At 44.5% G+C, this 20,726-nt stretch overlaps 1 protein-coding gene across 4 annotated transcripts in view; it reads left to right on the top strand.

The window, feature by feature from the left end:
* Rgs6 (regulator of G protein signaling 6) overlaps positions 1-20,726 on the top strand; it is a 529,723-nt gene that overhangs the window by 460,451 nt on the left and 48,546 nt on the right. For all 4 annotated transcript variants that reach the window (XM_028782177.1, XM_028782175.1, XM_028782176.1 and 1 more), the window contains exons 13-14: positions 7,062-7,172; positions 20,462-20,587. In XM_028782177.1, coding sequence (XP_028638010.1) covers positions 7,062-7,172; positions 20,462-20,587 — 237 coding nt within the window. The remainder of the gene's footprint in view (positions 1-7,061; positions 7,173-20,461; positions 20,588-20,726) is intronic.

Raw genomic sequence — 20,726 nt, 5'->3', positions numbered from 1 at the left:
CCCAGACATGCCCACAGGCCAGTCTGATCTAGTCGGCCTCTCATTGAGATTCTCTTCCCAGGTGATTCTGGGTTGGTTGTGTGTGTGCACAAGTGAAGGCCAAGGGTCAGTGTCATTCTCCACCCTTGTTTTTTGAGACAGGATTACTCACAGGATCTAGAGCTCACCAATTCAGCAAGCCTGGCTGGCCAGTCGACTCCAGGCATCGTCCTTTCTCCATCTCAGTGCTGGGATTACAGGCATGAGCCATTACGCCTATCTTTTTACGTGGGAACTAGGGAATCTAAATGCAGGTCCTCGTACGCACACAGCAAGCCCTTTCCCCACTGAGCCATCTCCCCAGCCCCTCCTTCATTGTGACTTAGTGAGGAAAACACTGCATAGCCTGTGCTCCTCAGAAAATTGGTTAGATTTTTTAAAACTTTCATGTGCATATGAGTCGCCTGAGAACCTTATTAGTGTGAGGATTGACTCAGGAGAGCCCAGGAACTAAGACTCTGCATTCATGACAGCTTGCAGGGGATGCGTGTGTTGCGCTTATGGGCCACATTTCATGTAGCCATGGTGCCTCTGCCTCATACCTTTGCAGTCTTACCATTAACGGTTGACCTTGTTTGCCCTCTGCAGTTTAGTGGCTGCGACTTTGCTGCGGTAGAGAAAACTGCCGGCCCACAGCCAGCTCTGCTTAGGGAAAAAGAAAATTTGTCTTGTGGATAAGTAATTTTTAAAAATGTGTATGTCAAATGGGCCAAATTATTCTACTTGCAGATACGATTTCCAAATAAATATTGAAAATGTGTGTAAGTCAGCATATGTAAGTTGCTATGACAAAATACTCGAGGAAACCAAATTAAAAGAGGAAAGGTTTATTTAGTCACCACTTCAGAAGTTTGCATCCATTGATTGTGTTGTTTTTTTAGCCCGTAGTAAGGCAGAATAGCATGGCAGAGTAAAACTATGTACCTCATAGTAGCCTAGAAGCTAAGATAGGGGGTGAGAAGAAAAGAGACAAAACAAAATATATCCTTTGGGGTCCTGATCCCTGTGACCTACTTCCTCAAGTGAAACTCTGCCTCCTAAATTTCCACTCCCCACTGTGGCCTATTAGATTATGAATCTGTAGAAAGATAAATCCATTCATGAGGTCAGAGCCTTTGTGATCTGTTTGCCTCCCAGGGCTCTGCTTCTGAACCCTGTTGCACTGGGGACGAAGGCTTCAACACAGGAATTTTTAGGAGACATTTAAGGTCCACACTACTGCAAGATTAAAAAAAAGAAGAAGTAAAAGAAAAAACCCTATATGAAAGCAATAAACCGTACCATACTAAAACTATATTAAAAACTGTGTCTAATATAAAAAAATTATTGAATAAAGTATAGCAAACTTTATGTAAATTATATATAATTATATATAATAAACTATTCTCTTTCTTTACTTCCCCTAAAGTCACTAAATGAATAAAACAATTATGGACTAATTTTTATATAATAGATAGATAGATATAGATATATATCTCATATGTAATTATATATAATAAACTATTCTTTTTTCTACACCCTCCCAACATGTCACTAAATGAATAAAAATAACATGAGTTTTTCATTAAATCAGATAGCAGAAGGTTTTCTTGTTCTACTTGGACAGAAATTACAGGTAGTCAAGGGTATTACTTTTCTTATTGCTGTAATAAAATAGACTGGAAAAGCAATAGATCAGGGAGAAGCTTTGGCTCAGAGTTTGAGAGGACAGCCCATCGTGGCAGGGCAGCTCTGGTGGCAGGAGCTTGAGGTAGTGGATCACACTGCACTCACAATCAGGAAGCAGGCATGACTGCTGCTGCTCAGCTGGCTTTCTCCATTTATGCAGTCCAGGACCCCAGCCTAGGGAATGGTGCCGCCCACTTCAATTACTCTAACCAAGATAACTCCTCGAAAACATGTCTAGAGGCTAAACCTAATCTAAATAACACCTTACAGGGACACCCAGAGGCCTATCTTCTATGTGATTCTGGTTCCTATGAAGTTGATGATACTAACTTTCACAGATACCTTCAAATGCTGGTCTTTGGCAACGTTTTGTTTCCCTCAGGGCTTGGCATCAGGAAGCAGGAGCGAGTCATACTCCAGTGTCAGGGTCATCGTTAGGCTCTTAGGTATGGAGCCTTAGCCCTGTGATTGTTCTAAGCCCTGAGCAAGCTTCAGACATTGGGACCCTTGGCTCTTGGCAGCATCCAATGTCACAGTATTCAACCTGGGGACTGAGACCCGTGGTTCTGAAAACTGGGCAGTTCTCTGAAACTCTTGTAATGAGTAGGGCCTATAGGTTGTTTTTCCAGCTCCTTATAGCTGTTTATCCTTTCGTCATCTCTCTGGTCTCTTATCTTCCTGCTTCCCCTCTTCTTCCTGGATCCTCTCAGATCTCAGATCTCAGCTGCCAGCATGCTGCTGAGATGACTCAGGATGTCTGCCTCCTCTGAAATGTATTTTAGGAGCCAGGGTAAGATTGCCACTCAGGAAGCCAACGTCTGCCACTATTGAGATCATTCAGACAAGGACATTCAGCCAGGAAGGTGGGGTGACCAGATGCGCAGGGCTCCTAGGCAGTGGGAACCACCACGTCTGGGTATGTCTGGGCCCGCGGCCATTTCTTTCCCAGCCGTAGAGCAATCATGCCCCCTTTCAGCTATGCAGCAGCTGCTGCCATCGCCAGCACTCTCTGCTGTCTCTTTCTTGGTGCCGCCAGTTCTGTCGTCACTGCTGAAAGTATGCAAGAAAATATCACTGTAGAGAATCCTTTGAATCGGACCAAATACTACAACAGCAGACAAGGTACCACAGAAGAGTGCCTCCCAGTCTACTTACTGGGTGCGCAGACCATTTACAGAGCCCTGGGTGTGGACCAATCGCAGCCATTTGTTTGGGCCAATCAGAATCTTAGTGCCTCTTAGCACTATTCATAATCATTGAGGCTTGTGTTCTGGGCCAAGAGTCTTTCCCTCTTAGCACCCGTCACAGTAATTAGTCCTTCCACCAGGGGAAGTGTTCTTCCTCTGGGTTTCCTCTGGAAACCATTTCTGGGAAATGGTTATAGGGTCATCTAGAGTTCATGGACTGTTCTGATAACAAAAAGTCTGGCACAAACTACTTCAAGCAGCCCTGGCTGGGGCTGCACCTTTAAGATCCAGGGCGATCAGCTGTGATATTTTCATAATTATCCCAAAAAATCCATAGAGTTTTTAAGCCGGAGGCTGTGGGTGTGAAAGAGTAGTCCGGCTGGCTGTTAGACTCAATCCTTTGCTCAGGGTAGCAAGGGCGAGTCTACAGCTGCTAACTAGGAAGTCAGGGTGCCCCAGCCTTAACGTTTGCCTAAAATAGCATCTTTAAAAGTGTCTGATTAACATTGCCCATGATTTTAGTGGTGCTTGAATAGAGTCTAACACTTATCCAGTGCTCAGGTAGAGGTGCATCCTTCATCCGTCTTAAACTTAAGGTTAACAAAGTCAGAATAATGGGTTCAACACAGTTTCCTGAGGAAGAAAAATCTGTGAGATGGAGAAACAATCCGTAGGCCTTCATTTCTGTATTTGTAAATATTTGGTCTTTTCTATTGGGCATCAAGAATAGATGTTATTTTTTTACAATTTTTGTTTGTATGGTTGGTTGGTTGGTTTTATTATAGGGTCTCTCTAAATAGCCCAGGCTAGCCTCCAACTCACAATCTTCTGCCTCATTTTCTCAAGTGTTAAGATTGTTCTCAACCTGTCCCCAGAACTGTGTACCTTTGATAGCTTGTAATATTTCAGAATTTGATCAGAAAGGAAGTGTCTGGGGTCAGAATGAAGAGCATTGTAATCTACACACTGGAGCAGAAGTGTGGTTAGGAAGTGATGTGGCTAACCGCTGGAGACATGTGGTTCAAGAGCACCACGGAAGGCAAGAGTGAGGCATGAGGTGAGAGCATCCAAACAAACTCATTCTGCCTCTAGAGACTTCTGCTCTTAGATCACCTATCCTGGAAACCAGTCCCCCTACTCTGTAGAGGCAGTATATTCAACATCATGGAGGTCAAATGAGGACAAAAGAGATGGTAGGTGTTGTATCTACTGAAGTGTGGGGCTTCTGGGTTGGAGAGGGGTGTTGCCCACACCTGTATTATAATAGTGAAAGAGGTGTTGTAAATCAATACACTATCTACTGAGCTAGGGGGTTTCTGAGGTGAGGAGAGGTGGTACTTCCACCCCTCACTGTAAACAGTAGAAGTGCTGAGATCTCAATATTATCTAGCCCATAAGTTCTCAAACATTTACCATGTGCACCTTGCAGAAATGGCTTGTGGATATATGCTTAGAGAAAAATGAATGTCTTCAGAACAAAGACTCTGTAGTTCCAAGCTTTAATTAAAAAACAAGCAGGCAGTCTATGACTTGCCCGGAATGGCCATTAGTTTATAATCTCAGTCCACATGCCCACCCACGCTCCTAGCAGGTTTCTGTACTCGGCTCTTCAGTACAAATGGATGTCCATGCTTTTTCCAGATCCTCAAGGAAAGCCCTAGACTCAAGGGACATCATTTACATATTCAAACAGAAGGAAGGGACTTGGAGAACCCAGAACAACTCAACTGACGGAAGAAACATAATAAATATGGAAGATCAGTGACCTTTGATATATGAAAAGACATTTCATTGATAAAAGGAGAAACTTAGTGCTATGATAAGAGTAAAGTCTTGAGAGTGCGTCCACCTACATCTTAAAAACATAACTAGATAAGCCAAAAGACAAACGGGGAGGTGAAACACTGAAAGAAAAACTGAACTCATGGTTCAGGCCGCTCATATGTTAATCAAAACTTGTCTTGTTGAACAAGTGGAGGATTATGGGTATTAGAACAAGAAAGAAATACAATTTATGGGAGTCTTTAACACGTAGTTGAGATTGTGCTTAGTGTAATGAGTCAAAACAACGGGTGAAGGACCATCATGAAATTGCAGAGCACTTTAGCAGTAAGAGGAGACGCTACATCCACATAGAGAGAAACTGACAAAGTAACAGCAGTCCACGTCGACCCGGAGTTCTCAGGAGTGACACCACGCACCAAACATGTAAAGCCTTCCAGTCTCTGAAGGAGGTGACTTTCAACATGGTGACCTATGCCCACCACTATTGGTCAAACACAGAGATTGACAGAGGCGTTTTAGACCTCAGGTACTCAGATATTTGGCTCTCGAGAATCTTTGTTCGAAAGCTACTAAATGGTGTATTTCATCACAGCTAAAAGGTAAAAGCAAAAGCCAGGCGTGAGACCCATGGAAGGAAGGATCAACATAACAATGAAGAGCTTCCCAAGATGATGGTTTTGTGTCAGGACCAAGAGGGCCAGAAGTCCAGACAGAAACCAGGGGACTAAGGGCTGTGGAGGAGGACATCTGGAGGCAGGGAAACCCTGACGGAGGATCTGATACAGGATGTGGGATAGATAGTGTATTTCTAGATGTTTCCCAGATTTGCTAAAACACTGGAACAAAGTGGGCTGCTGTTAGCTGAGTAGCCAGCAGTTGTATCCAGATCAGTAATGTGGAGACCAGCAGTTGTATCCAGATTAACAATATGGACACTGATTTAACAAGGGGTAGGTGAACTCATCTGGGAGTTCCTCAGAAGGCAGGGAGTGAGGGTTGCTAGGGGACTCGTGAGGAGAAGCTAACTCATTGCCTAAGATTAATATATCAGAAACAGTTATAAAAGCTTATGCTTTAGAAACATAGAGTCAGACTTCTCTGAGCGCATCTCATATGTAGGAAGGATCAAAAAATGGATGGCAGATGCTTCTGTGAGAAATGGTGAGGGAAATAGTTGAGGCCATTGCTCCCTGGCGGCCCCAATGATAATTTAATATTGTGCGATAGGCACTTAGGTCCACTGGGCTCATTACATACACACACACACACACACACACACACACACACACACACACCCTACCCCAGCATAGCCCCTAGCCATTTTCTATTTTCTATGTACCTGTAAGCTAGTCACATATATTAGGTTGTAACTATAGCTAGAAAACCTAAGCTGCTTTTGAGACCAAACCTGTGTGAACTCACGGTCGAGTGGGATTTTAAAGTCTACAGGAAGTGTATCATTAGGTTGGGGAATTCTGATAGAGCCGTGGAATTCACTGCGGACTCAACTTATTCTTTTGAAATCCATAATCTTTGGAGGTTGTGACTTCTGTATTAGTGAAGCTGGCGCATTAGTGAGAGAGGCTTCGTGGTTCTGGGAAAGAGTCAAGACGTGGGAAAGGATATCAGTGTGTGTATACTAAACCTTATGGTACAGCCTCATGAAGGCGGGACGCCCCAGTGAGTGGGAATTTGAGGGTGGGGAGGTGGGAGTGGGGGGGTAGGTAGGGGCACATCTGCAGAGAAGCAGGAGGAGGGGTGATGGGATAGGGGGTTCCTGGGTGAGGAGGATGGGGTAAGGGGATAACATATGAAATGTATGTAAATAAAACATCCAAAAAAAAGAAAAAGAAAATATGCTTTGCAGATTTAAGCGTTTCCGCATCTTCAGGACTATGGAGATGGTGCTAGAGTCAACTCCGGGGCTTTGTATTGAGTGAGGCCTTGTCTCTAGAGTGGGCACTGAGCTCCAGGACCCCATACTTCAGCCCCTATACTAATGGTCTTGAAGAGCCCTTACAATTGATTTTATGTGGGTACAGATAACCTTTAGTTGGAGGTTATCTTAGTATGAAAGCTATGTTTTGGGGGCTGTCTTCTAAGAAGATGGCTTATTAATGTAATTAATAAACAATAAAGTTACCTTTTTCAAAATTAAAAAAATAAAAATAAAAACTTTTGAGCAGATCAAAAAACAAACAAACAAACACCTTATGGTAACAGAACAAACCTGACAAGTTCGGATCGGGGCAGCCGAGAGCTGCTAGGCTAGTCAGGAGAGGGAGTGGGTTTTTTTCGGAGAACACTGCTCTTGTCGGTGTGGGACAGCACTGCGTACTTGTCCAGGAAATCAGTTCTTCTTTGCCTTGCTTCCTCCTACAGCTTAATCGCTTACACGGAGCAGTATGTGGAGTACGACCCATTCATAACACCAGCAGAGCCATCTAATCCTTGGATCAGTGATGACATCACCTTATGGGACATAGAGATGAGGTAATACATAAATGAACAAACAAAAGTTTGGAAGGAGAGTGTTGAAAAAATCCATAATCTAATGCAATTACCTTCTTTATTTTAACTTGAATGAGACTAGAAAAGGCCCAAGTATCCTCCGCACTGATGTCTGCTTGCTCAAGGTTCTTTCTTCCTTGCGGCTTTGATTCGTACATGGGTTCTCTGTGTCTGTCGTGGCGGCTAGCACCACTCCTCAGCATTTTGTGGCTCTGGCTGCTAGAAGGGAAGACTCTGCTGCCTGGGCTTGTCTCCTTCATCTCAGATCGCAGCACTATCAGCCCCTCTCGGTACCATCCCTACCTCTCGGGACTTTCTACCAACCCCCTCAGCTGCTTCAAGCTGATGTAACAATGGTTGGATGAATTCCTCAGAAGGCAGGAAGTGGAGAGGCTAGGGGGCTAGTGAAGAGAAGCTAAATCCGTGTCTAAAATGAACGTATCAAGAGCGTTGTTCTCGCTGTGGCGAGACAAGGCAATGAGGCAGAGTGGGGCTGATGAACCCGCCCAGGGATACGCGGTTGGAATGCAGCAGCCTTAAGGCTGGAGCCCAGGCAGAGGCTCCTGGGCTGTGGCTGGCTTCACACTGGCCTTCTGAGGTCACAGACATCAATAGTTTCAGCAGCGCTTGGCTCGCTCTGCCCTGCGTGGGAAGCAGGCCTGTTGACTTACAGCTGAGGGGAACTTGGGCACAGTCACAATTCACGCATGGGCACAGTTCTGTGTGGTACTCCTTCACCTCTGCTCTCCAATTTCTTTTTTTCGTTCTCTGTGACTCCTGTGTTTGTCTTTCTCTTTAAATAAAAGTCATAGATGTCTACTATAAAAAGTTAATCTCTCCTGGTGTGCAGAAAGAAGGAAACTCCTCCCTTCCTCCGACCTGCTTTCCAGGAAGAGTCTGATGTCCTGGTTCTCAGCCTGCAGCAGGGTGCTGGGGCCCAGGGTGGTTCTCTGTGCACCACTGACAGAGACTCCGAGGAGACATCTGATGTACATGCTGGCTTGGGTTGGTTCAGTGTAAGGATTAGGTCACATCCCTTCCTTTTTAACGTCACATCTTTGCAAACCCAAGTTCTCAGACAAGTTTTGTGATTAAAAAGCCATGCTGTGCAAAAATCGACCTGCACTAGGAAATGAAGGTGTCCATGGTCCAGATCTGGATGGAGAAGAGTGCAGTGTGTAGCATGTATACACATTGACAGGCTTAGTTGAGAGTAATAGTGATGTGATGACATATCATGACCAAAGCAACTCGGGGAGGAAAACTCTATCCTGCTTACACTTCCAGGTTACAAACAGGTTCATCACTGAAGAAAGTCAGGGCAGGAACTCACACAGGGCATGCACCTGGAGCAGGAGCTGATGCAGAGGCCATGGAGGAGTGCTGCTTACTGGCTTGCTCCCCATGCCTTGCTCAGCCTGCTTTCTTATAGAACCCAGGACCACCAGCCCAGGGGTGGCACCACCCACAAGGGGCTAGACACTCTCACATCAAACTACTGGTTAAGAAAATGCCCTACAGGTTTGCCCAATCTGTGGAGACAATTTCTCAGTTGAGGTCCCTCTTACCAGACAATGCTAGCTTGTGTCAGGTTGACATAAAAACCATCCAGAAGAGGGATTAAGAATGAAATTAAGACATTCTTCTCTTCAATATATATACATTTCATATAGTTGCTAGGATTCTAATTCCTGTTAAGTTGCCTGGTTCTACCTTAGATAAACAAAAATATTAAGAGTTTCTTTGAGCTTAGAGCACCTTAAGAGTGCCATGAACTCAAAACATTTGAGAGGCTCTGGATTAGTGACTATCTCTTTAAATTTTCATACACAGAAAATACTCTTATCTGTAATGTAATTATGTGTGTTGTACATATTCACAAGTATATGCTGTTTTAATTAGCAATATAAACACATACTAATCCACCTTGTCCTTTTTAATATGTGCATAATATCCCCTAGCATGAATGAAGTAAAATTGATTTAACCAATCCCCAGGCTGTAACTATTTGCCTCATGTCTTTTTCTGTGATATAAACAATTCAAGGAACAGCCCGATACCTAAATCTAATTAGTTTTTTTTTTTTTACTATAAATTGTACAAAGGTGGAATTACTTCAGATGGAGTGCATATTTTAATTTTGGTTCATGTGCCAAATTTTCTTAAATAAACCTGAATCCCCCTTTCCATGCCTCTGGTTTAAAGGTCCCCATCCTTTCAACCCCAGCATTAACGATCTTTCTCTCGTGACTCTTAAGCCCAATAGATAGAAACGAATCTCACTTTGCTTTCTGTTTCTTCACTGGTGTAGAAATATCTTACTTGTGGATGTTCCTGTGATTACAGAGATTCATTCTTCTATGATTCTCTGCCAACCTGTCCATTCCCCTTTTCCCCCAGCGGTGGCTTTGCTTTCGATATCAGGATACAAAAATCCCACTTGCCTTGGCTTGTTTTTTTTTCTTGATTTCTTCTCTCCTTTTTAAATTTCTTTTCTTCTTCCTCAACTTTTGATTTTCTAATCAGACTTTGCATTGCCTCTTCAAATTCTGGTTTCTGTTCTAGTCATAATTATATTTCACATGGTTTGAGTTTAAAAGATCACTAATCCATAACAGGGCATGTGTGTACTTGAAGCAGAAGCTTCCCCCGCCTTCCCACAATGCTCTCTTCCCCAGGGGTACGTGAGCATGATGTATATTAAACTGGTGCTCTGAACTTACATTTCTATCAGCATTAAGAAAACAAATAGTGTGCAAATGGACATCTACTTTTAAAGTTCTGTTTCTGGTGTGACCTAGCGCATTAATTACTTTTCTGTTGCTGGGATAGAACACCATGACAAGGTCATTTACAGAAGGGCAAGTTGGTTCCATGGGAACCATCACCATCATAGGAAAGTGGCAGGCATGGGCAGTACCCATGGTGACTGGAGCAACAAGCTGAGAGTTCATATGAACCCCAAGCAAGGTCTACACCATACCACCCTGACCACGCCCCATCTCGTCTGATCTCAGAAGGGAAGCAGGATCAGGCCTGGTTAGTACTTGGATGAACCCCACACAGGAAGTAGAGAGTGAAAACAGAGGGTAGGGCAAACCTTAAGCTCTCAAAGCAGCCTCCAATGGTATACTTCCTCCAATAAGGCCTTAGGAGATTCTATGTTTCCCTGAAGGACAACACCAGCTGAGGACCAAGTGTTGAACCGCTTGAGACTATAGGGGACATGTCTTATTCAAACCGCTGCATGGGTGTTTGTATAGTCTCTTCCATTCTGAATTTAAAGCTTTCATTAACTCAGGGTCTTTTTTCTTCCTCCTCCTCTTCCTAAATGCTTCTATTTACTGCTTCTGTTCTCTCTCCCTCTCCCTCTCCCTCTCCCTCTCTCTTTTTCTCTCTCCCTCTCCCTCTCTCCCTCTCCCTCTCCCCTCCCCTCTCTCCCCCCCTCCTCTCTTGTTTTTAACTGGTTAGGTACATTTTAATTCATATTTCTAAAGTTTTTTTTTAGTTTATTCTTCAAAGGTTTTTCTCTATGTGTTTGTCTGTCTGCCCTCTCTGTCTGTCTCTCTGCCTCTCTGTCTCTGTCTGTCTCTTTCTCTGTCTGTCTCTGTCTCTCATTTTTTAAGTATTTAGGTACATTTTAATTCGCATTTCTAAAATTTTTTTAAATTTATTCTCTAAAGATTTTTCTCTCTGTGTTTGTCTGTCTTCTCTTTCTGTCTGTCTCTCTGCCTCTCTGTGTCTGTCTGTCTGTCTCTGTCTCTTTGTCTCTCATCTATCTATCTATCTATCTACCTACCTACCTACCTACCTATCTTTCATATTTTGGTAGGAACTCTGGGCCTCTAGGGTAAAGCTCTTAAATGTCTTGAGAGGCCTCCTGCATTGCTCAGATGTGTTCGTTTTTGTTTTCTCTTCATAGTCTTGCCACTCTGGCATCAATGGTGGCACTATGCTCTGGTCTCATTGTTTTTATCAGAATCTGGTCAGCTCCCTCTCCCCACCCCCCACCCCTATCCCCCACTCCCTATCCCCCATTTCCCTTCCCCTTCCACTCTTAGCAACCCACTTCCATAGTGTGGAGCCTGTTATATATGTAGTTGAAGTTTCCTCCATGTTCTCTGGCTAAGGCCAGCCCCACTGCTCTACTGACTGCTCAGAGCATCAGGCTCCCCAGCTGTTTTCTCCCAGGGCTCTGCCACAGCCACAGACTGTCCTCTCTCAGCTCTGTTACAAGTCTCATTCATTTGTTTCAAACCTCCCTGAAATACCTGGACCTTAGCATCCTCTGGAAGAATTTATCTTTGCCTCTACATATAATTGGGGTTAAAAACAACAAACAAAGTCCATTTTACTGAGCTTTGGAGCCCTGCTTATTCGATCTTTCTGAGCCATTTGCCCCTCCTGGCTGGCTTTCCTTCTCACTCAAGCCTTCCCAAGCATGGTGGCCACCCAGTATAATGACATGAGTGTCCCACATCTTCTGCTGTTATGTCACACCCCTCTAGATCACTTCTAAAGAGGACCCGTGATTTGCTTTAGGGTCTAGTTTTCTATCTGGAACACACAAGCACTCAAAAGTATAGATTGGGTAGAGGGTAGGTGAACAGGTTATTCCTTCTTTGGTCAAAAATTTGGGGAAAGAAGGAAGAAGGCAAGTGCCCAAAGCTAATTCACTATGATAAATGAATGTTCTCACTTGTGTCTAACTAAATAAAGAAGCACATGACCATTTGGGGAAAGGGTAGCCTCCTTGCCACTTGATTTATCTCAAGCTACTCAGCATTCTATCCTCCACATGGTGTCACAGTTCTGATGTTACTGTTCAAGCTTCTACCCTAAGCTAACGCCTGGCCTAAGAAACTACACAGCCATGGAGCCTCATGTCCCCAAGCACATGGTGCTCTATAGACTCAGGTGAAAAGGAAGCTCTCCTTCTCCTGCAGAAATACCCATGCCCACTTAGCTTTATGGAGCTGTCAGAAGAAAGGCCAAGTGCGAGATCAGTGCAGACATCACACCTCAGCCTAGTGATGGTCACCGTCTATACAGTAAAGTCCAAAGACTAAGAAAATAACCAACAGCCAGCGCTTTCTCAGGTTCACCTTAATTCCGCTCGTATTGAGACCTACTTTGCACTGTGTTCTGAGTAAGAAATCCTCTGGTTAAAAATCCAGCAAGGTCAACAGAAGCTGCTGTCTTACCACCTGGCACCAGAATTCCTCCTTGCTTGGCAAAGGGCATTCAGCCACTTGAGGCAGAGAGCAGGTCCTGTAGGCAGGCAAGGCTTTGGCAGACTCAGCCAACAAAGGAGAGGTTAGGCTGTTCTCAGGGAGAAGGTGAGGTGAGGAACAGGTATGCTTCCTGTTCCTGAGAGAGGAAAACAAAAGACAGAGTGAGGGAAGGGGAAGGAGAAGAGCCAGGGCAAGATTAGAAACCAGGGAAACTGGTAGCCAGTGACAAAGGACTTTTCAAAAGCAGAAATACTAAGTATGTTAGCTGCCAGGAGAAACAGTAAGTGCCTTCCCTTCAAGGCTTCGTCCTGTCTTCTATCTCGTATCTTCCCAGACCTCAGGTGAACATAGCTTGAGGTATATGGCAGAGGAGAAGCAAGCAGGATGCTAAGGGGATGTTCTTCTGCTCATCTGTACTGGGCTCTAGTCTTCTTCTGTGCTACAGAGAAATCCATACTGACTTTTTTTGAACTCCAGGCCTGAGGACATCAGAGGAATGTCTGTACTCTATATGAAGGACACATTGTGTCTGCTGCAGAGTGGATGTCCAGTGAGGGACAGCAACTGAATAATGGGCAAACAGTGTAAGGTGTAATAGACATACAGGAATTGTCCCAGGATTCCTTCTCAGCCTCAGATAGGATAGTATTAGATCCAAAACTCTAAGAACAAGAGTTCATCAGGTCAGGAGGTGGGGGAGGGGTGATAAAAGGCTGCTGTTTTAAAGCATGGCAAACTCTGTCTGGAAATTCTGAGAAATCAGCTTCCGTTGAAGACGATAACAATAGTCAGGACTTAGCATTGAGGAACACTTAGCCAACAGTCGCCAGACCACAGCTGGAAAGAATTGGCTGATCTAAAACATTACCAGAAGAGTGTCTTAGGGAGGCCTAAGGGAAGTAGTTCTGGAAGTAACATTAATCCAAGGTTGAGACCTCATGAACTGGTGTGGCTTGCAGAATTGTGGTGAGCCATTTCTTCCCTGCATAGGGTAAGTTTGAGGCTCACTATCTATTGAGGAGCAAGTATGTGAACAAGGGTTATATAGAACCTGGTTTCTTCTACTTGGCTGAAGGAATCCACTCCCAGCCAAGATGACCTGCTGAGGGGCAGAGATAATTCTTGACTTGCCTATATACAGCTATTTGGGTGTAACTATTAAGCTCCTTTAAAAAATTAGATTTAGGCCGGGCAGTGGTGGTGCACACCTTTAATCCCAGCACTTGGGAGGCAGTGGCAGGCCCGATTTCTGAGTTCAAGTCCAGCCTGGTCTAAAGAGTGAGTTCCAGGACAGCCAGGGCTACACAGAGAAACCCTGTCTCAAAAAAAAACAAACAAAAAAAATTAGATTTATTAACTATGTTATGCATATTAGTGTTGTGTGTGTGTGTGTGTGTGTGTGTGTGTGTGTGTGTGTGTTTGTATGTGCCTGCCTAGTTCCTGTGGAGACCAGAAGAGGGCACCAGATACCCTAGAACTGGAGTTATAAGTTGCTGCAGATCATTGTGAGCCACTAAATTGATGCTGGTAACTGAATCCTGGTCTCCTACACGATCAACAAGTGTTCTTAACCACTGAGCCATTGCCCCAGGTCCCTCAAGTTTCTTTCTTAAAGCAGTCAGTCAGTTCTTAAACATGACCTTAGTAATGCTTTCCCCCTCTATGCATGTGTTGATCCTTATGTCAAAAGAAGGTATTTATTTTCATATACTGCCCTTGATGCCTTATTTGGCCAACAGACTGTGGCAAAGTGACACTCTGAGAGGCAGCCATACTGAGTCCCCAGTAACTTCTAAACATATGGTCTTAAGTCTCTGAAACGGTCTGCCATGCAGGGAGATGTTCAAGCCTCTGGAAAAGCTATGTGGGATCACTCTAGTCAATGGCCTCACATGAGCTCTGGACAAACAGCCAGTGTCAGCTGCCACACGAGCGGTTTGGACACAGGCCCGGTCCAGCCCTCAGATGACCTTTCAAACCATCTTGCAGCTATAAGTCTGAGTGACCACAAATGAGAGGACACAGTCAAACCCAGATGAACTGAGAATAATACTGAAAGAGAACCACACCCCACTGGAATATCCAAGACCTTCCAGCTGTTCTTGGGGTGGTAAATAAATAAATCAAGATCGTTTCTTCACAGCTTGGCCCTAACATTGGGGCCATTAGACGTGCTTTCCTGAGAGGACTGGTCCTGGTTTCACAATTTTTCTGACAACTTATCTTAATCCATTTAGGCTCTCAAGCCAAAAAAAAAAAATGCAATAGATTGTGTCTGACTTGCAAACGAAAGAAATTCGGTTCTCTTTGTTCTGGGAACTGAGGATGTCAAGACCAGGGCGGCAGTATGTTGGTATCTGAGGAGGGCATGGCTCATGGTCTGAACAAGGTAATGTGTCACTATTATCTCATCACTTAGGAGGCTGGGGCAGAAGGACCACATGTTTGGCTTGGCTATAGAGTGAATTTGTTTCTTCCCTCTGTGTTCTTTTATAGCAGCAAGGTGAGGGCTCTGGATAAGTCTTGATAAGTCTATTGATAAAGACGTTAACTTCATTCCTCACGTCTCAGTGACTTCTGAAGGCCCCAGCCCTTAATGCCATCATGTTGGGGGTCAAAATGTCAACAGATGAATTTTGGAGGGACAAAAATTTTAATCTGTACCATTCTACACATGCTCCCCCAGTTTGTAAACTCTCCTATGCTGCCCGGGTATCGCTAGCCCTTTCTCTAACATTGGCTTTAAAGTCTCATCTGAATATCATCCAAATCAGATAAGGGGGAGACAAGCTACAAGTCATCCCCCCCTGAAGCCCCTCCAGCCGTGAAACCAACAGGCTGCATTATTTCCAAGCCGTGATGGGAAGTACAAGATAGACATGTCCACTCCAATGAGAGAAGAAACAAGGCTATGGGTCCCAAGTGAGTCTAAATACAGCAAGGTTAAAGGCTTCATCTAAAAGTAATTCTCTTTGTCTAGATCCCGTACCTATCAGACCAGACTGAGGTGATAAACTCACTGAGGCAGAGAACCCACCTCCACTGCTCTCTGAAGATGAGTTGTGAGCCTGTGGCTTTTCTGGACTGATATTCTGTTTGCCACACCCATTTAGGTGACAGCATCATACCTACAGCTCAGTGGGTGTCTTCTCTCTGCCAGGGCCTGGCAGCTTTCCCAGGCTAGACCACTGCCCTGCAACTCTGCCCTGGAGGTTTGTTCCAATAGCTTCACTGGTCACAGTCCACCCTGAAGCTCTCTCCTGGACCTCCGCCCTGGAAGAAACAGGCATGGGCATCCTGGACTGCTTGAACTGGGAAGATGCCTGTATCTATTGACACTCCCATCCCCAGCTCCCTGTGGTTGTAGCAGTCTGAGCCTATAATGGGGGTCACAGACCTAGCGGCCACTGAATCATCTTCATATCACTTTCCTATTGTTCTGAAAAATAGCACCTGGCTTTTGTCTGGACGGCTGAGCCCTACTATATCCATCTATCAGTCATTTGGCCACACCATTCATGGTGTCCTTTTTGTCGTTTTGTTTGCTTCTTTGTTGCAGCATCAATGCACTAAGAATTTTCTCAGTCCTTATTGAGATTCTAGTTCCTTTTGACTAGCAATTTTGTCTTTACCCGATTCCTCTCCCTTTGTGTCACTCCTAAAACAGTTAGGAAGACTCAAGCTACTCCTTCAATACAGGGCTTAGAAACTTCCTTGGCTAAATATGTATCGTATCTAAATGATATCTATTTACTAACTAATAGTAATAGTTTTTAACTTTAAATATATTATTCTATAATAATTTAATAATACATAATAAAAATATTATGTAATATAAATATATTACAATATTTAAATATGTTTAAATATAAATAATAATCTTAATAGTAACTAAATAGTATCATCATTTCCAAATTCTGTCTTCCACAAAACCCCAGCACACAAACAGAATTCTGCCAGTCTCTGCCACTTTGTAACAAGAACAATTCTTCCTTCAACTTCCTCCTGTTTGTCTGAGACTTGTCAGCGTGGCTTTTACCATTCACTAACATTCCACAACAAATTAGTTAAGTATTGGTTAAGAAGATTAGGGGTTTCTCTTCAACCTTCTACTTGTTTTTGAGCGCGCGCGCGCAAACACACACCACACGTACACACATATTCAAAAATCATCTTTATGGGTCTATTGTCAGCAAATGTTTTAATCTTCCTCCTGCCTGTCATTGCCACCCTTTTCCATTTTTAAGTATGTGTGTTATGGATGACATCCCCTCTCGGTATCAACTTTTGTCTCAGTCCATTAGAGTGGCTGAAAAAAATTACCATGAATGGTATGGCTTATAAATACCATACATTTACTTCTCAAGAGATTGGGGGTGTCTCAGAGCAAAGCACCTGTAGGTTCATTATATGATTGAGGACCCTCTCGTTGGTTCATTGATAGCCAGCTTCTTGCTGTATCCTTCTATGGTGGAAGGGCAAGGGGGCTCTTTGGGTCTCTTATAGGAACACCAATTCCACAAGTGTGTGAGCGAATCACCCCCAAGGGCCCCATGCCATGATATGCCACATTGGTGGTTAGAATTTCATCTCAAAAGTTTAAGGAAGGAGGCAAACACAATTCGGGTCTTTTGAAGATAGCTTACATCTTTCCTCAAGCCTTAGTTTAGACATCAGATGAGGGCCACAAAGTAGAAGGCAAAGCAGTGTAGGGAACAAGAAGGAGTGGACATTGGAGACAGACATGCCTGGAGTCCAAGTCCGAATTGTTGCTTGCATCCCTTCCATCTTTTGAACGTGGACCATTGATCTACTCCTTAGCTTATACTGGAATTCAATTAGACACTAAGATCAGAGTAAGGAAGCTTTCTGCCCTTCCCTCACGTCTTGTAGGTGTTGCAGGAAGGAGCATGCTCTCAGGCAGCTGTGTGGGCTGGTTTATGAAACAAGCTAGAGTTATTTTGGGAGAGAGAAACCTTAATTGAGAAAACACCCGCAGCGGGAAAAGTCTATCAGAAAACATGTGAGACCACTACCATCCCCCCACACACACAATTCCTTCCTTACGACTCTGTTTCCATGTGAATTCAGATTGTGCCGAGTTGAAATTAAAACCATCACACCTGGGGAAGGGCATCAAGAGATTTCATTACTAACAATTATTGTATAAGTGGTAGCAATGTGTTGAGATCTGTGCTTGAACCTTAAAACAGGTGAGGTTGGTGATACCCAAGAGATGAAGGGAAGAGGTGAAAGGGGGAGTTGTAGGCAAGAGGCTTTCAGCCGAGCAGAATCCCAACTGAGGCAGGAGAGCAAATGCAGAGGAAATGGATTAGGAATGGCAGGCAACTGAGAAGACTCAGGAAACTGGATTGAACAGTATCACCTTAAGATCTGTGTTCTTCCTAGAACCCCAAGACTCTGATATTTGGAGAGAGGGTGATCACTGTAATTAATTCAATTGAAATCATACTGGAGTAGGGTGGACCCCTTGTCTATAAAACTGGTGTTTCTGAAAGAAAAGAAACAGATGCAGACACACACATGAAGAGGAAATGCTGTAGATTTCGAAACACAGGAAGGAAGTCCTGTGACCATACAGGCAGAGACTCAGCAGTATGTCAGCAAGCCAGGGATTAAAGCACCAGAAGTCAAGGGAGAGACATGGAAAGATTTTCTTCTAAAGCCCCCAGAGAAAGCATGTTTCTGCTAACACCCTGGGTTTAGATTTCCAGAGTCTGGAACTGTGAGGTCCAAAACTTCTGCTCTTCAAGCTACTCATTCATTATGTGAAGACTTTATTGTGTCTACCACAGACTACCTCAGGGTATATTGTCTCTCCAGACCCTCTCATTTCTGCTAAAGGGTGACCCTGTGACTTTGGGAACATCTCTGACTTCTACGAATGTTCCTTCTCTGATTCTATTCCTACAGAGGCACTCCAAGATTTCTCACACACCCTCATATTTCCCTTTTCCCAATCCTGCTACCACCAAGGAATCTGGTGGGGTGAACACCAGCTCATGGCCTGTCATGAGAAAGTGGTGGCAGTGGTGGTAACTGTCCTTCCATGAGACAGCTGTTAAAAAAGACTGAGTCACTCTCCACACCAAGTCTCTGGGCACAGACCTTGATGAGGGTAGAGATGCCACCTGCTCATCTGCAGAACCTTCCATCATTGTCTGGTAAAGAGCAGATGTCTCTGTCCCAGGTCAGAGCATGGTGCTAGGGAAAGGATATTCCTGCAATTCTCGGGACTTAAATTTGCTCAGGGTTTCAACTTTGAGCCCTGTCTCCACAAACAGTACTTTCAATCCCTTGGGAAGTTACTGAGTTTGGTTAATTTTGTGGCTTGTTTCTGAGAGAATCCAGAATTGGTTGTCATATGTCTTACTATAAAAACCCATCTTGATATTTTGTAAGATCTCACTTACGGAAGAATTTCCCATTGCCTGCCCTAATAGGGTTAGCCTTCTACCATGACCTATGAGCTATGCCTGGAAATGCAAAGCCATACTGCAAAAGCCTCCTTGATCTCCACGTATACAATGTATTGATCACTGCCCTAGAAATAGAAGACATTGCTGTCTATCACACGAGTCAGTGAGGGATAGCTGGGTTTGCATCTAGACCACATGTGCAGTACCGTAGCCTCTAACCACAGATGACCACTTACATCTTATATTTCACTTCAGGTCATCGGCCATACTAGTGCCTTGCTGGCATGTGCAGATGGTGGCTCCAAGCCTGCAAAGCATGAATGTAAAATGGCTCCGCCAGTCCAGGGAGTTCTCCTGCTCGGGCTCCTCAGAATCAGCTGCTTTTGAAGCACTTCAATGTGCCTGTTCTCTTCTAAGAGAAATATAGATAGCATGTCGACTCTATAAGAAGGAAAGACCCATGATCTTTTATACTGACTGTTAGGGGTTGTGCCTATCTGTCTCTAAAAGGAAAACTTCTGTCTACACCACTGGTTCCCAAGCGTTGCTGTGACTAAGTCTCTGGGGACCCTTGTGAAACTGGAGCTTCTGGTTCAGTAACTCTGGCTGTGACCTGTGATCCTGCTTGGTCTTTAGACCACATCTTGAGTGGGGGTGGGGAGGGGAGGAGAGGTTCCAGCATGGGACTGGTGAAGCAGGAGCCATTGTTTCAAGAAGGGCCAGCCAATAGACTCCGTGTGGGAAGACAGATCTGAAGGATTTCAGTTAATATGACCAATCCCCCTTCTTCCGTGTGGATGTGAGATTGTAGAGCAGGGATGGGCTCAGAGCTCAGGGCTGTGCTTGGAGCCACATGACCAGATTGGATTCCTGACCCCATTGCCTTCTAGCTGTAAGTCCCAAGGCAACTGATCCCTAGCTCTCAGTTTCCCTATCTGGAAAATGGAAACAACCCTTGCAGTGTGTCTGGAAGGACGAGGCCGGTTAGCAGATAGATGTAAGGTGATTAGAACAGTGTCTACACTGCAAACACCGCCCAGTGACTAAAGCAATCTGGTTTGTTCTGGTGAGAGCCATGCATTTATAACCTCTGTATCACTGAACTAATCAGAGGCTGATCTCTCTTTTCTATATTGAAGAAGGAGCAAAAGATAAGGAGCCAGTGTCTTAGACGAAGGGCTGGATTCCTGAGATATCCTGGGGAGTAGAGAAAGAGCCAAAAGGATAAGAGTGGAAAGTTGGATCTGTAACTGATGGCCCAAGGAGGCCCATCAGTCAGCGGTGGGGAGTCAGTCAGAGGTGGTGGGGATCGCCTCCTGTAGACAGCGGTCCCTTGCTGAGCACTTCGGTGACCCTCACCAAACATAGCCTGTCCACCTGCCCCTTCTCAGAAACTGTGACTACTGACGTGTAACAGCGCACACGTGGAATTCCTGTGGGGTTTGTGTTCTCTGTCACTTAAACACCTGAGGTGATTTTCCCTGATGTTCAGTAGCCAACAAACTTGAGTCGTTGGAGAGCACAGGACAGAGGTTTGGTTTTGCTTGTTTGTTTTAAATACTAATCATTTTTCAAACCTTCTCCTCCAACCCCAAAGCAAAGAGCCCAGCCAGCAGCGAGTGAAACGTTGGGGCTTCTCTTTTGACGAGATTCTGAAGGACCAGGTGGGGCGGGACCAGTTCCTCAGATTCCTGGAGTCAGAATTCAGTTCGGAAAATCTCCGGTAAGTAAACATTTGAATTGTATTCTCTCCCTCTCCCCCTCCCCCTCTCTCTCCCTCTCCACTAACCTCTCCCTTTACCCCTCCCCCTCCCTTCCCCGCCCCCTTCTGCTCCCTCTTCCTGTGTGTGTGTGTGTGTGAG

Source organism: Grammomys surdaster, unplaced genomic scaffold, assembly GCF_004785775.1.
Source record: "Grammomys surdaster isolate TR1022 unplaced genomic scaffold, NIH_TR_1.0 721, whole genome shotgun sequence".
Taxonomy (NCBI): Eukaryota; Metazoa; Chordata; class Mammalia; order Rodentia; family Muridae; genus Grammomys; species Grammomys surdaster.
This window is presented reverse-complemented; position numbering and strand designations above follow the sequence as displayed.